Here is a 16,366-nt window from a genome sequence, read left to right on the forward strand (position 1 = left end):
AACAAAATGTTATTTTTCATATTCGACACAGAAAAACAAACTAGCCAGAGATCGATCGCAGACTGTGTAGAAACAAGTAAACACAAACATCAACCAGAGAAACCAAGAAACACGATTTACTGGTGAATAGGACTTCAATTATAGATATATATATATATATATATACTTCGAAAAGCAGCAATGAATTTGCATGTCGCTTGCTATTGTTACACGGGAGGAGATTCTCAGATCGATCTATTTGTATCTTACTCGAAGAAACTCAATTAAATGGGCTTTGTATTGTCATTTGCAAAATCAAATATAAAGCTTACCTGAGAAATAAATTACACCTCAAATTGCCAATGTTGTTTGGATGAAGAGAAGAGGAATCACTTAACTCTCTTTCACAATAGACAGCATTATAAGTCGTGAATTTTCCAAATTCGTGTCATCTCATTCTCCGACCTGATAAGACCACGACGTAAGATCCAACCATGTTTCTTGGCATATCTTGTCTCCATCTCCAATATCAGTAGGGTGTCGAGCACTTGGAGACTGCTATTCAGACATTCAGACATGACTCGCCCAAAGGAGCATCAAGAATTCCGGCGAAAAAAGAGACTACAGGTGAAATGGCATTAACAATTTGAGAACTGCTACGACACAGAACTACCCGGTAAAACAGTCCGCTTGGGAATATCCGAACAACCGTGGCTTTGTTGTAGAAGGGATGCGCGCTCAGGATTCATTGTCAGAAGTTGCTGCATATCCTTGGGGAGAACACTAAACACGATCTGCAGATCTTTCTTTAGTTTCTCACAGACTACTTCGGTGTCTTCATTTGCTTTTCCATACTGCAGTTGGAGAATTCCCGTCAGTTGTGCATAAAGATACGGATTAATATTATCGAAATTGAGCGATCCAGAGATTAACAGAGTTTAAAACTACAAATTTTTTTGAACTTAGAGTCTAAAATGAAGGAACAAAGTAAAATATATTCACAGACAGTTAGTTACCTAACCCACAGTGTTCATTGTCGATGTAAATTCAGAAAATTTAATCACATGAATTGATCCAAATTCCTTACCATGGTCAAGCGAGTTACCCATAGAAGGATTGCCTACTTTCCTCAGGGCGTGTTTACTATGGAGGATCTTTAATAGTTAAGAAGTATAACACAACCATTAATTAGTCCAGTCACGAGCATAAAAAGCCGATGCTGTGAGGAAATTAACCCAACTTTATAGCTAATTCAGAAAATTTTACTGGTTCTGACAGAATCTACATCAAAGAAAAACGATAGGAAGAGAGGTAGAAGATGTCCTGAATTGAGAAAATGAAAGAAAAAAAAATTATATTTACCATGAAAATACATAGAAACGGCTAATATTTTGAATATGAGCCACTCACTTATGGGAGATATAACTATAAAGCCGAAACTTTTCGATAATGGAGGCTTGGAAAGTGGTCGGATTTCACATTTTGATTCAGTATCGAAGCTATTTGTGCAGTGGTCCGTGAAAAAGTGGTATCGGTGTTATGGAAACACTTTCAAATTGCATTGGCATTCTAGATATCAAATGAGCTCGGGTTTTAGATTAGGATTACCGTGCGTCATCAGATTCTACCCAGGAAGACCACACTAAGGATTTGACAACTAGAATTTATCAAAAAGTGTGTAGACATACATGCGCGCAAAATTCAGGTTTTAAGAAGGTTCTATGTTACAGAGTCATCAAAGTTTATGAAAACATAGTAGCAGTAGGCAGCAAGTTTTTTCAGTAAAAATGTTCGTTGTGGAAGTAATTATAAACAGTTCAAACTTAAATATCATAACTCTTTCCAACTGTGAGATCAAAAGGTTTGGCTTATAAAGCAATGAGATATTGAATTTCAGTATTTAATAAATCGGTTGACATTTTATGCATCAATTCTCACTCTGGAGTATCAATTCCACAAACATACAAGGTTTGTTTACCCAACAAAAATTTTACTGACACGATTTTCAATATATATCATATATATTTTCATTTAAAAAGTCAACATTTAACATAAAATATTACTCCCTCCGTCCACTTTGAAAGTTTCCATTTTTTTTTTGCGTATTGATATTTGAATATTGATTATTATATCAAAACGTAGTACAAATTAAGAAAAATAGACAAAAATACTTATATTAGTGTCTTACAATGCTAATAGAACGTTTATACAAAAATTATACAAATGTCTTCTTTCCATTACACTGTGGTATTATAGAGTATTCGATGGTTCCTGAAACAAGTGATAATTGCATGCATTCTTTGGAAGTTGGAACCACCCAGCACATGCCTATTTAACTAACTTGTCTTTTTCCCCAGATGAAGGATTGATCTTTTTTAAATATGTGTCCCATTTTTAGCATGCTCACTTGTACTTAACAGAGACCTTTTTCTTTAATAATAATACTCTCTATTTACTCTCCCACAAAAAAACATCATCGGTCTACAAACTAATTGAAGTCAATAAGGTAAGGCTTGTCCATTCCGAATTGGCATATATTTACTATAATTATCTGGTATACAGGGTAGGATAGATTATGACTTTCTTATTAAACTTAATCTAGAATTTATTATTTTTTAAAACTCTAGCAATAACCAAAAGTAAATATAAATACTTGTTCACCTAGCTCTTTAGCAATTTCAGTCAAGTTTTCTTTCTCTAGATGTTGAGGGTGTTACTTTTACTATTTCATATATATATCGCTTCTATTGATGCCACAATCACACATTCAAGAATCACAAATGTTCACCATGTTTATGTAGGACCTATGACACCTATAAGTAACAACTGGCAATGCTGAAACTAACTTCGTTTGTTTCAATACAAAAGTCAAGACAAATCTAATGTTCTAATCTAGTAGATGACGTATGTTTAAGGAAGGGAATTTGGAAAAGACAACTGAAATGCAATAGATGTAGAATGCCCTCTATTATAGTAGATGGAAATTAGTACACTTAATAAGGAAAAACTCCTGTTTCACAACAACCAATTAGATCATTGTAGATCTTTCTTCCAGGTTATATTCCTTCTATGTAGAATGCTAATATTGAGAACTTGTCGTAAATTTACAGATAAACGCAAGCCTATACAGCTGGATACAGGTAATATTAGATCACTTCTATCTATGTAAAGTGGTTTTTGGATTCATTGACAAAAAGGTTTGTGTTTAGCTTCATTGACTTCTATTGACTTTACAACTTCTACGGTTCTACCTATATGTAGTGGTTCTTTTTACCCCATTCATATGCTGCATGTTTCTACTGACTTCTTTTTGTGTATAGATAGTGGTTTTTGGAGCAAAAAGTTTTCCTTCTCATTCATGATTAAACTTGTGTTATTGCAACCTTGTTGCCTAATTCTAAGTTTGACGTGCAAGCTATACCTTCAAACATTTTCCAATGACAGTAATATGAATGGGAACATAATTTATCTATATCTATATCTTTACATATAAATAGATAGGCCAAAGGATTGTTTTGCCAAAGCCTAACACTTGCCGTATTAAGACAAAATGAACAAAAAGTTCATGTCACATGACTCATTTCTTGTGCCTATATCCACGAAATATAGCAGTAAAGAAAGATACAGCCGTTGTTCAAAACACTAAGACCCGTTTATTTCAAAAGATATACACTCATGATAATCTGGGGTAAAAGGTTTTCATGGCTAATCAATCACCTAGTTAATGGGTTACTCCAAACTTTTTAGTGTTCTATAGTATTTCCAAAAGTTTGTTTGAAAGTAGTACTTTGGAGATATTTGGTGCTTTGGGAATAGTAAAATTTTGATTTGATATTAATAGGGATTTGGTGTGATGTTTTGAATAAAACATAGTTTTCGATGTAATTTTTAAATAAAGTTTAAGAGTTCGCTGTCATGTCTTTTAAGGGATTTTTTTTTTTTTTTTAATGATAGTTTAAACAAGAGGTTGAAAACACAATTATGCAATTCTAGTTCTTCGTATGAGTGAGTGGGATATCTTGTCCAATTCAGTATCAGAAATCAAAAAGGAAATTTCTAAAACACTAAGGTATTTTTTCACAGGATGGCTTGACATTGTGCTAGGAAGGCTTCCTCATAAGCCTTCCCACGAAGCCTACTCTCATTGCAAAAATATGTTTAACATAGCGCTATTCCGTAGTTACAAAAAATTCACCATCCTATGAAGCCTCTCAGCATTTTCACTGCCTTGATAAAAAGTGAGTGATTATCATGGACTTAGAGGTATTAGGAAAAGTAGGACATAGGGATTGCTAAAGTTACTAGCAAGAAAGAAAACAAAGGAAATATAAGTGGCCATATAAAATGATTCAAGATGATAATCAATGGCTGCATTCAGGCACGCGGGGTTAGTATCAAGAAACCTGCGCACCTATTACAAAGATGAATGAAATGAAGATATTTTGTCTCTAGCAACAAATCATAATTAGAACTTGCAACAATTTGGTGTCAGAAACAGATTCCTACACGGTAGTTTAGAGAAGAAATTTATACAACATCAAAATGTGATATGAGAAAACTTTGGCTTGTTATACTGCATGCAAAAGAGAGATTATAGGGTCTGAAGCCATCATGACGGATGTGCTTGCAAGATTTTCTAAGGCCAAGCCGCTGATAGTTATAAAACAGAATCAAAGAGGATGCTATACTTCAGCTGGAGGTGTTGCAGCTCTTGAGAGTTGAGAGAGTTGATGACATTATTATGACAATTATTGAATAAACATTTCGAGGGGAAAAAGAAAAATCTCCTACGCATCCATCAAAGAAGCTTAGCATCCCAAAAGGAATAAGTTGCTCATCTAAAAGAAAGAAGTAAAAGAACTTACAATTTTGAATATAGCACTACCCAAATTAATCTAAACTGCTAAAAGGAATATAATGCCATAAGAACATGTCACTGTCTAAGGTAAAACTTATTTATCTTTCTAAACTTGTGCGTCTACAATAATACAAATTAGCCACATTGTGTCAAACAAAGGAAGAGGGCTAAGGATGTTATGGGACAGTCTTCAGCATCCATGAAGAGATGAACGCTTAGTTAATGTGCAATTTATCAGTGTTCAAAGTGTTGTATACCCAAAATAAGTCATTCATTACGTATGTCGATAAAACATCAATAGAATCAAGAGACTGGAAATTTCATTTTGATGGGAAAGAACCTACCTGCAGTTCTCCTTGAAGATGCCTCTCAATTGCATTGAAGGAATCTACGATCTCCAATTCCGGCATTTTGCCAATCAACTGATTTATATCAGCCTTAAGTCTAGCCAGCCTCCACAATTTATATTGTTCTTGCTCAGCAACAGCACGCTTTCTACGAAACCATGGCTGGAAGTTGTGCCCTTTCAAGAACCGCCTGAGATTAAACACCAAACATGACGAACCCAAAATCTAACATAGCATATAAGCAAAACCAACAAGAACAGTATTGTGTAAAAACACAACCAGTACCTGTACAGATCCAACCAATTTGACCGTGTCCGTTTCAGCAAAAACTTTCCAGGACCTCTGGCAGACAATGTAGCGAGAAATTCCTCAGTGTTGAATGGAGGTAGAGGAGGGGGATCGGAAAATGGGGATGATGCCTCAGAAGGAGTATTTGCTTTAAAGTATGGACCAAAGGGTGCCAAGAAGTTAGTAGTCAGCTCAAGAAAATGACGGCGTAGTATATCATTGTTGACAACTGACATTGACTCCTCAACCCTCGGAGACATTCCAGCATCAATAAGTCGATTCAAGATGGAGGTGTCTGGCTTTGTCACAGCAGCATAATTGCTCCATACAGCTTCTTTATGCTCGGTCATAAGACACAAAGGACCATCCCTCTTCATCTTCACAGCATTCAAGAAGTTTGCCGGAGTGAACCTCTTAAACGAAAGCTGCTGATGATTAAGTCCTTCATGTTGACCAGGACTTCCCCTGGAAAACGGTTTAGAGCCAATATTAGACCGACTTGAATTCGAAGCAGGAGTTCCAACTGAAACAATGTGAGGCATATTACGAAGTGCCTTCAAGAAGAAGAGGTTTGTGACACCTAATACCATTGGAGGAAAGGGAGAACCCTCTTGAACAGAGTTCAAAATGGCAAATTCCGGATCATGAATAGTGAAGTAAGGCCGGAAGTCAGCACTAAATAGAAGCGGAGCAACCAAACTAACTAGGCCAGCAACAGCTTCACAGCATTGGGGAGGTGTCGGGGCTATAATCAAGATGGGTTCCCCCACTAGTAGAAGTTCCCAGAGCCTCCAAAGCTGCATTAAGAGTCCACGAAATGCACCAAAAAGATCGGAATCATGAAATAGCCCTTGTGGAACTGATTGGTTTGAAGGAAGTAGTGGAGCCAGTGATGAGGCCGAGTCTTCGAAGAATCCACTGTCTGATGGCAAGCAATGAGAAGGCGGCAAGTTCACTCTAAGCGTTGCATTCCCAATAGGTAGTTCCATTTGCTGACCGGGTAAAGGTGGAGGCCACTTTGATACATACGAAGCAATATAATTAATGGCCTTATTCCCAATGTCGAAGTATAAGGGACCCATGATTTGCAACAGAGGTCTAAACACGCTGGTATATGGACTGTGAGAAAGAATAACCACAGATTTTTGTTCTCCTCCTCGTTTCAGCCTCTCGTCGTGTCTCTGTCGGTTAAATACAAAGCCATACAAAAATCTTGAGTTATTGTTGCTGTGTTGTCTTCCCTTCTGTGTATCCGTACCTATCGTCTTTTGGAATGAAGCTTGATTATTATCTACTTCAACAATCTCCGATGATGCTGAGCTCAAAATTGCAGGGCTATTGTGTCTCCTTATCCGGAAGAAAAAGATGGAATCATGGATGCTCGAGCGGTTGTGATGCTGTGAAACTGAATCCGGAAATGAACTAAAGGAGACTTCCAGCTCCTCGTCTTGGGTAATAAGGCCAGATGGATAACACTCCTCAATGAGCTGACCTTGCTCAAGATCAAACCGAATCGTACAAAAAGCTACTACCCATTGCTGTAAGGATATTTCGTCAACTTCTGATACATGTTCCAACTTTAAAGAGAATGATGGAGATCGGCTCATTTCCAGGTACCCAAAAATCCCCAATCAATATTCAAACGATCTTGGCATTCAGTATCCAGACAGCAAATTGAAAGCAACATTGGCTGCCCATAGATAATACAGCAAGGAGATTTTGTACCTTCCGATTCCCGTTAGCAGTCTAAAAAGATTAACAAGAACGAACAGAACAAAAATCACAATCCATAAATCCTAAACAAGAATGATTCAAAATGCAAGCATCAATGTATAACAAAAAATCCTCGGCACAAGCCCAACAAGTTCCCCTCACCGTCCTTGTCATAGTCTAGAACAAATTTCAGCCTTGGCTACCATAATCGAAAGCTACTAGTTTTCATCCTTCAATGAAAAATGGCACCCCATCCTATCCTATCCCATCCCAATATTTCCCTTCCCTTGTATACTCGAAACCAAAAAAAAAATTGCAATCCAACGACAATCAGCAAGAGATATTTCATTGTTTCTCAATGTTCAAAATAATCCAACGGTTGATTGACCTTAGCAACCAATGCACAGTAAAAACGTCTTATTCAAAGCAGCCAAAATTCCAAAACAAGAATTACTTAGCCATTGGCAAAAACAAATTAATAAAGCAAAGAAATTCTCGAACAAGCATAAAAACCAAAGTAAAAAGAAATAAACTTCATCCCAAAATAGGGTAAACCCATCAAAATCTTCCACGATTCAAATTAAGAAAAGATTAAAAAAAGGCATTTGTCTTCAAATTCAGCCCAATTAAAATCCAAAGAGACGAACCAAACAGCAAACAATGCATATACCTAAACAAAATCCAAATGACGGTTAGGGTTCGGGATCAAAATTACCTAAATTTGCAGAAGGAAGCTGAAATTGCGAAGAACAGGTCGGATCTGCCCCGAATTTGGAAAAGAAAGAACCAAGGCAAGTAAATCGGATTTGGACAAATAAAGGGGGGGTTTTAGTTTTACGTATGTATAGTCGAAGGGAGCATTGGAACTTGAAAGGCTTTGATTATCAGAAGACCGACCTGAAAAAAAGCGAAAAATTCGGGGCCCTCCCTCCCTGCGTGCGTTGGTTTGGATTATAATTTTGTCTTTATCCCGCCCGGTAATCTTCTTGTCTTCTTCTTCATCATAGAAAACCCCTTGTTGCCGTAGAATAGCACAACCAGATTCAAAGGAATCCCTTTTTTTCAGAGGGAAAGAGAAGGATGGATATGACGTATCCAGGCAGCCATGTATGCATTTGTCACTGTGGGTGTTGAACTTTTGGAGTTACCATTGATTGATTCGATTCATGGAAATGGCAACGAATGTATTATTGGTTTTTAATAATTTCTTCTTTCTTTCAATTCATTTTAGACAATTGTGTCATATTCTGTGGCGCGGATACTATTGTTTGTAAGTGTATGCAAATTAAGCGTGTATTTGTTATAAATTTCAAACAAAAAATATCATTTTATATTGTTATTAATAAAAATATATTATTATTTTCTCGCATAATATTAAGTAGATAGAAAAGAAAAGATGTATTTACTAATACGATGAGATAAAAGTGTATGATAAAAATTGAATATGATAAAGTGTAGAATAAAAATTAAATATAATTACTTATTTTTTATTTTGAAAATATTGTAAAATATAAAAATAAAAAAAAAAACCAAATATTGTGTGGTGCTTAAAAGTAATGTTTAGGTACTACTTCAATTTCATATCAAAACCAATCAAACGTTACCAATTTGTTTGGGTTGAGACTTAAATTTTTAATGGCTCGGTTAAGGATATATTTCAAAGTATATCAAATATTTCATTTGTCTTTGTTGGAACCAAATTTTGTGAGGTTTCATATTGTCCTTAAAATCAAATGATTATCACGATGAAAATCGGTTAAGGATCCCAACAAGTATTCCAATATTTTCCATGTTGACTAACGATCATTGACTCTTTTGCGACGTAGGGTTCTTTGTGATATGACTGCCAAACCACCAAGAGGGTTGGATGATCATGAGGACCCAAACGCATTGAGCATATTTCCTCGTAAGGGGGTCATGGGGTCTGCAGTAACCCTAGGGACAAAATTGTTTCGAGGGTCGGAGGTTGGATGGTTTTGAGGAGAGAGGTCTAGCCGAAGGCTGAGTAGCATTGAGGACCGGGGCAGTCAGAGAGCTGAATTGTCATGAGGGCTGAATTGAATAATCATGAGGGCCAAAAAGTGTTTAAGGGTCGGACTGTCATGAGGGCCAAGTAACCATAAAGACTAAGTGGTCTTAAAGGTTCGCTTGTCATGAGAACTAAGGCGGTATGAGGCTTTGATCTTTTGGGTGTATGGTCGATACTAGGTCATTTTCGTGGTAAGCCCTAGTCCTATTTTCATATCTTTTTGGACTTGGGTCCGCAAAATACTCTTTTTAAAAGGGTTGGATGTGCGTCTATGCGAGGAACCCATGTTCTTTTGGATTATTCTTCGCGTGGATTCGGATCGGTTATTTTTCTTTCATCTTCGATGGATTTTCTTTTTTCGATTATGGATCTTCTGGCGTTCTCCACAGAGTCCTCCGTTCGTCTGATTGTTGGGGAGAAGAATCTTTTGTATTTCCAACGGCTGGCTCCGATGCCAAACTCGAGGAGATTTGAAAGACTTAGATTAGGGGAGGAACTCATTGATGGTCTTGCGTCCGACCTTCCGTTAATCTCGATTCAAGCTCCCTCAAATGACAAGGATTCCGTTTCAGATCCTTCATTGTCACCCTCACCTTAATGCATTCATTTCTTTTCATTATTCATTTTGATCTTTATTTTCGGTTCAAAAAGGTACAAGGACCGGAGGATTTTCCAATGCTTCCTTAACGGTCTTAGAGACCTATCGGTGGTTGGGCAGAGAGTATTGGGCTAGGAAGGTGAACACCGTCTTCCTGGTGAGCAAGGGCAGGCTCTTCTGCTATCGTCATCGGTCCTGCTCCGTATGGTGGTCGGTTTTCAAGAGCTAATAAGATACTGATCTTCATGACTCTAGGCTTCTCTTCAGCCTCCAGGTTGTCCTCCAGAAGATCTTAAGCCTGGAACGTAGGTGTTTTTTGTTTGATGGGTGATGGGAGATCTTCATCAATGGGGATGTCAGAGTCACCTTGGCCATTATCCTCGCTTTCAAGAAATCATGTGGAGTCATGTAGTAGGTTCCTCCCTCATGACGATCTTGGGACTCGTGCCCGCCTAACGGTCCCGAAGGGTCTTGTCCTACCCCTTAGAAGGGAGTCCTTCTTTTTCAGACTCATCATATTCTTCATTGAGGCTAGGGTGTGGTTTGACCTTCTAGAATCTGAATTGTCAATCCACGAAGACACACTTGTAGTTTTCTCCCTGAGGTATTTTTTGCCACCACTTTTAAGAGAGGCATCATCTGGGTTGTAAAATATGGCGTTTAAGAGAGGCATCATCTCTGGGTTGGAAAATATGGCGTTTATGGCCGTGATTTCTGTGGAGAGCGGATCTTTCTCAACCTCCACTTTTTGTTCTTTATCCCCGTTCTAGAAGATCAACTTCTAATGAAGAGTGAACGGTATTCATTCACACACATAAATACAATAACGCCCCAACAACGCAGGGTAAGAGGGCCTATTGTCAACCATGACGAAGGCCGACATCAACTTCTTGGCTCATACCTGTACATCCACCATGGCGATACCAACCGGCTTATAGGAGTTGCCCATGAAGTATTATATCCAATAATATACTTTAGCCAAAATATTTCTAACAATATCTCCATTTTTGCATGATGTAACCCAAAAACAAATAAGAAAAAATAATTGAAGATTAACCCCATATCATCAAAGAATCACATTACCTCTATCTCATCGACTTTTCTTTTCATCGACTTCACATTTTTTTTCATCGACTTCTACCTCTTTTTCTATTCTCTCCTTCTTTGGGGTATATCAAATCAAAAAGAAATATTCTCAATACCTTTTACCGAGGAAATTCAATATCAAGTCAATAATAATCTTCAAAAAAAATATTCATCAAAATCGCGTACATCCTAGTCGTTTGCATATTGCTTAAACAACGTCCAAATCATGAACAACCATCGATGAAACAAAACTTTTTAGCAAATTTGCATACTATAGAAATGCAGACTCCCCTCAAATCATGATATCCTGAACAAAATATTTGGGGGTAAATTATATAACACCCTCTTGTGTTTTAGTAAAAATGTACAAAACACCATGTGTTTTATTTATTATGTGAAACCCCCTTGTGTTAATGTAAAGTTCACACGAAACACCCTCCTTGTCCAAAACTGATGTTCGAATATAAATAAAGACCTAAATTACGCAAGTTTTATATAAATAAAAAATAAAAAATAATTTAAATAATTTTTTTGAATAAATTAATTAGTTAATTAATTAATTAATAATTCATTTTATAGTTTTTTGAGCTCAATTGTTATCTGATTTTTACATAAATTGTAAAAATAAATTGTTTATCAATTATTTATTTATTTATTTTATTCAAAAAAACTATTTAAGATATTTTACGTTTTTTATTTGTATAAAACTTGTGTAATTTAGGTCTTTATTTAGAACCGAACATCAGTTTTGGACAACGAGGGTGTTTCGTGCAGATTTTACATTAACACAAGAGGGTTTCACGCAATAAATAAAACATAGAGTATTTTGTACATTTTTACTAAAACACAATGAGGTGTTATATAATTTACTCAATATTTGGAGATTCATCTGCGTCATCTTGCACTAATTGGAATGAGATGTATATCCCTAAACTTCACCTCAATAAATAAAATCGATCAGCACCAAATCAAGAACACGTAGCTATCATTCTGCATTGAATTCCACCGGTTTTTTACACATTAGAAGTGCACACCCTCCCCCTCCCTCAATTTTTATCACGGTCGTCATAGGGGTTTGGTCTATCTTCAGTACACCTTCAAGCACAGATACAAGGACCCAAAATATTAAACTGGCTGACTTCTCAACGTCAAATGACCTTTGGACGACGTGTTTTCATATTTCTTTGACATCTCTGCAATCCTCACTGTTACACTTTGAAAATGCATTATCATAATTCAACACTTCTATTGAGCATTCTCTATCAAAATTTAGTCTTTGATAGCCATTAATCTTTGTAGTTGTTGGACAACATTGTATGTTATCTTTGGTTGAATCTTCTTTGATCGCCACTCAAATCCTATGTTGATTCTCCTTTTTAGTGCATCTTATGACCAAGATATTTGCTTTCCATGAAAAATCTCATGAATAATCCTAGAACATTTATCAGCTTCATGTCCATTCATCCTACAATACTTGCATTTCGTCAGTCGTCCGGACATACTTATAAATAGAATAATTCATTGGAGCAGTTTGCTTTGGCCTTAAACTAGTTGTCTTTTTCTTCACCTTAGATGGATTGTTTAGCATTCCTCATTTGACAAAAACCGTAGCTTTTACTTGAAGATCCAAACTCATAACCAATACCATGATGATCTTCAAAATATGTTTCAATTGAAATAATTTCATCAAGTTCTTCATTTTCTCTCTTCATTCAATTGATGTCCTCCAATAACTTGGTTTTTTCAGCATGTAAATCATCAACCTTCATCGAGAGATCTTCAATTTTCTGACTAGTTTATAAATTTTCTCTAATCAAGTCTTCATGTTTAACTTGAAATGTCTCATTCTCTTCAAGAAGAGCTTCATTGTTACACTCTAATTCCTCGATTCACCTTTTCAGTTTCTCATCTCTTGCAATTAGCTTCTTCTGCTCTGCCACAGTTTATTCATATGCTTCAACAAGTTCTTCGTAATTTACTCCCATCAATGTCTTCGTTCATACTTTAACTTTGTTTCTTGGTGTGTGGTGAAGGCAACGACGTCTTCATCTTCATTACTTGATTGATTTCTAAGTTTTGAAATGTTATCTTCATCACTCCATGATGCTTTTATAGCCTTTTTATCCTTTCTTATAGCCGTCGGACATTCCAAACGAATATGTCCATACCTATTGCATCCATAACAGATCACATCATCTACAATTATTGCCTTTAGAGAAATCTGACACTTCAGGTTGTTATCTTCACTTGATATATTAGATTTTTTATTGACTGAACCTTTTTTTTTTTTTTTTTTATCAATATAGAGTGGTTGTTTGTCTATTGTTCGAACAATCTGAGAATAACCTTTTTGAAAGTTGCTCTTTCGCAATAACTTGGCTTGTCTTTTCTGCAGTATTTTGGCAACCTTCTTCGAGATGAAGGAAATCTCATCGTCATTGATATTATTATAAAAAGTGTTTTAAACCTTTAAAGCAATTTCTTTATTTGGTTTTATCTTCAAGTGATTCAACTCGTATGTTTGCAGAATGCCTAAAAGTCCATCAAGAGTCATCGTATGAATTTTCTCCAACTCCTCAAATCCAGCAACTTTGGGTGAAAATATTTTTGGAATTGTTCGAAACATCTTGTTCACCAATTTTCTCTCATCATAAACCAATCCAAGCATATGAACTCAATTTACAATATATTTAAATCGGGTACTATAATAAAAAATAGTCTCCTCATCCTTCATCTTTAACCCATCAAATTGGCTCTCAATCATTTGCAATTTTGTGGCTCGCACATCTTCAGAACCTTTAAGGGTTACTTGCAAGGCATCCCAAGCGGCTTTGGCGGCAATGTATGTGGATATAATTTTGAATTGAGATTCATTCACTCTATTGAAAATAGCATTCAAATTTTTTGAGTTTGCATTTGATTTCACCTTCTCAATTGTAGTGTATTATGACTTCGGCTTGAGAAATATTTGTGGGGAAAGATGAACATTATCTCTAGCTTTGTTAGCAACAATTCTAGTTGGAGGTTCTCATCCCGTTTCAACTGCACCCATGCATCATCATTGATCGACATGATAAAATCCTCATCTTTGTTTTTAAATAATGATAATTGAAACCATCAAGTAGTTGGGTCGGCATATTGAGCTTCGGTCTCTCGATATGCTTTCTCCTTTGATCTCACCTCAGTATGTCGAAGTGCTCGCTCTGGCACAAATTGAAAACTACAGAGAAAACGGATCTGGGCGCACAACGGAAGATATATCAAGGATAATGTGTGCACTCAAGTCTGTATTTTGTACGTCATTTAGATATAAGCAAATAATCACACACAAACCACAAAAAATAATGACAGGCGGAATACACGATTTGTTCATCCAGTGTGGTTCAACTATGACCTATATCTGGGGGTACCAGCCCAGGATTTGTCCACTATGAAGAAAGATTCCGGTACAATAGTTTTTGCAAGTCAATAAATATCAACAACCACACAACCCTATCGGTAAGAATCGTGACCAACCTGTCACCAGTGATTGAGTTTCGTCCGCATCAGACACATATCACTTACAACGCATCCCCTTACCCAACTTATGATCTTGATTGCGTCTCTATTCAAAAACCTTATTGATGAATCCAGTGAAGTCTAGAACCGATCTAAACTTGTTCTCCAAGATTCCACCATAAAATTTCTTCAAAGATGCATGAAAATCTCCAAGAAAATAAAGAATTGTGCGGAAGAAAAACTCACCAGGATTTACCAAAAAAAAAAAATCAACAATTCTCCCAATAATTGTATTGATTTTTTTTTCTCTCACTATTTTTTTCTCTAAGATCATATTCACTTCGATCTCTATCTCTTTTCATGTCTCCAAATCTCCCATATAATCCATCTCACCTGAAAAGGTCTATATGGATAAAGCATCAATACGAATAAAGATTATCCATATTTGACTTCATAATTTACTCAATCAATCCCCAAAACAATCTATATCTATCTCCAATCTTATCCGAAATTCAAACAAAAAAAAAATATCTGCAATTATTTTATCGAATAATATATATTATCCAAAATATATTCTAACAATAAGTAATTAAGAAGTGTATTAGTAAAAATAATTATATGTTAAGATTAATATAACTAAACAATTTAATTAAGATTCAAAATTTTTTAAATTATACAATTTAAAATGTGATTAAAGTGTATAATTATTTTTTTTAAAAAAAAAGAAATGACTAATTATGTGGGACAGATCAAAATAAAAAAAAAATGAACATTTAATGTGAGACGAAGGGAATATAATCAAATTTAAAGAAAACCTATTAATTTAATTGTTAAAGAAACTTTACATTACGATACACTAAAATTTACACTGCAATTAGTGCGTCATGTATGGGGCAACACAATTTAATAATTGAGTCAGGTTAAGGTCTACATTTTCGATCTGAAAATAATCCGTCAAACCTGTTTAATTAATATCATTTTAAATTTAAATATATTTTTAAAATTTTATCAATACAATTCAATATTTATGACCAATTTTATAAAAATAAACAATAAAAAATAAAGGATTGTGTTGTGTACTATTATTTAGTGTTTGTTAATTCAATTCTTGAATATCGGTTTCATGATAGAAATAAATAATTTTTTGCTTTACTATGTATATATATTATGCATTTGAAAAATTTTTTAGTATAAATTTTAATTTTAAATTAAAACTGAAAATTTTAAATTTAAACGGGTTATATAAGTCAGATTCAGGTTGACCTGATTTAATTAAATGTGTCAGGTTCAGGTCAAGGGTTTTGTAACTTGTTTAAGTTGACCCGAACCTAATCCCGACCCGACCTGATCCGTTTGTCAGCTCTAGTGAGAATTCATAATTCGGTCATGAAAACACTCACATCATTGTGATAAAACTATGAATATTAGCCTCCAAAACATTCAATGTAGCATGTTGTTTACAAAATGTTACTCCCTCCGTCTCACATAATTTGTTCCTATTTTTTTATTTTTGTTCGTCCCACATAATTTTTTTTTTTTTTTGGGAAATATGATTATACACTTTAATCACATTTTAAATTTTATATTTTATAATTTTTTTCATCTTAATTGAACTATTTAGTTATCTTAATCTTAATTTATAATTATTTTTATTATATAATAATTATTTTTACTAATACACTTCTTAATTATTTACTAATTATACTTTACCTAAATTCTCGTATCTACAGTAATAGTCTCATATTACCTGAGATTGAGGGATTATAAATTTGTCCGATTGATAAAGTAGAAGCTCGGAAAAACAAAAAATTCATTCAATACAATTTGTTTCGTAGCGGCGAATCCAATAATTATATATATATACATACATATATATATATTAAGTATAATCATCATTGAGGTAAATAGCAATAGGCTAACAAAATAACAATCAAATACAAACTATCTTAAGTAAAAATAAAAACAAGGTG

At 35.1% G+C, this 16,366-nt stretch overlaps 1 protein-coding gene across 2 annotated transcripts; it reads right to left on the reverse strand.

Moving 5' to 3' along the window:
* Window positions 1-163: 163 nt before the first annotated feature.
* Window positions 164-8,359, reverse strand: LOC127241043 (uncharacterized). Of its 2 annotated transcripts, XM_051259922.1 has the most exons (5): window positions 8,083-8,359; window positions 7,901-7,945; window positions 5,470-7,218; window positions 5,182-5,374; window positions 164-833 (listed from the first exon to the last, which is right to left on the reverse strand). In XM_051259922.1, exons 3-5 carry the CDS (start codon window positions 7,077-7,079, stop codon window positions 636-638), a joined length of 2,001 nt encoding a protein of 666 aa, XP_051115879.1. In that variant the 5' UTR covers window positions 7,080-7,218; window positions 7,901-7,945; window positions 8,083-8,359; the 3' UTR covers window positions 164-635. The 2 variants fall into 2 exon arrangements, with proteins under 2 accessions (XP_051115879.1, XP_051115880.1); XM_051259923.1 differs by lacking the exon at window positions 7,901-7,945.
* Between the last annotated feature and the right edge of the window lie 8,007 nt (window positions 8,360-16,366).

The sequence above is a fragment of the Andrographis paniculata genome, unplaced genomic scaffold, assembly GCF_009805555.1.
Source record: "Andrographis paniculata isolate CXL003 unplaced genomic scaffold, ASM980555v1 Contig80END, whole genome shotgun sequence".
Lineage (NCBI taxonomy): Eukaryota > Viridiplantae > Streptophyta > Magnoliopsida > Lamiales > Acanthaceae > Andrographis > Andrographis paniculata.

Bases quoted from the DNA above. Each gene is read 5' to 3' on its own strand.
- LOC127241043 (XM_051259923.1), bottom strand. From the start codon at position 7,079: ATGAGCCGATCTCCATCATTCTCTTTAAAGTTGGAACATGTATCAGAA. The intron at 5,375-5,469 runs GTACTGGTTGTG...GTTTAATCTCAG, and splicing joins AATTGGTTGGATCTGTACAG to GCGGTTCTTGAAAGGGCACA. The intron at 834-5,181 runs GTAGGTTCTTTC...CTCCAACTGCAG, and splicing joins ATCTTCAAGGAGAACTGCAG to TATGGAAAAGCAAATGAAGA.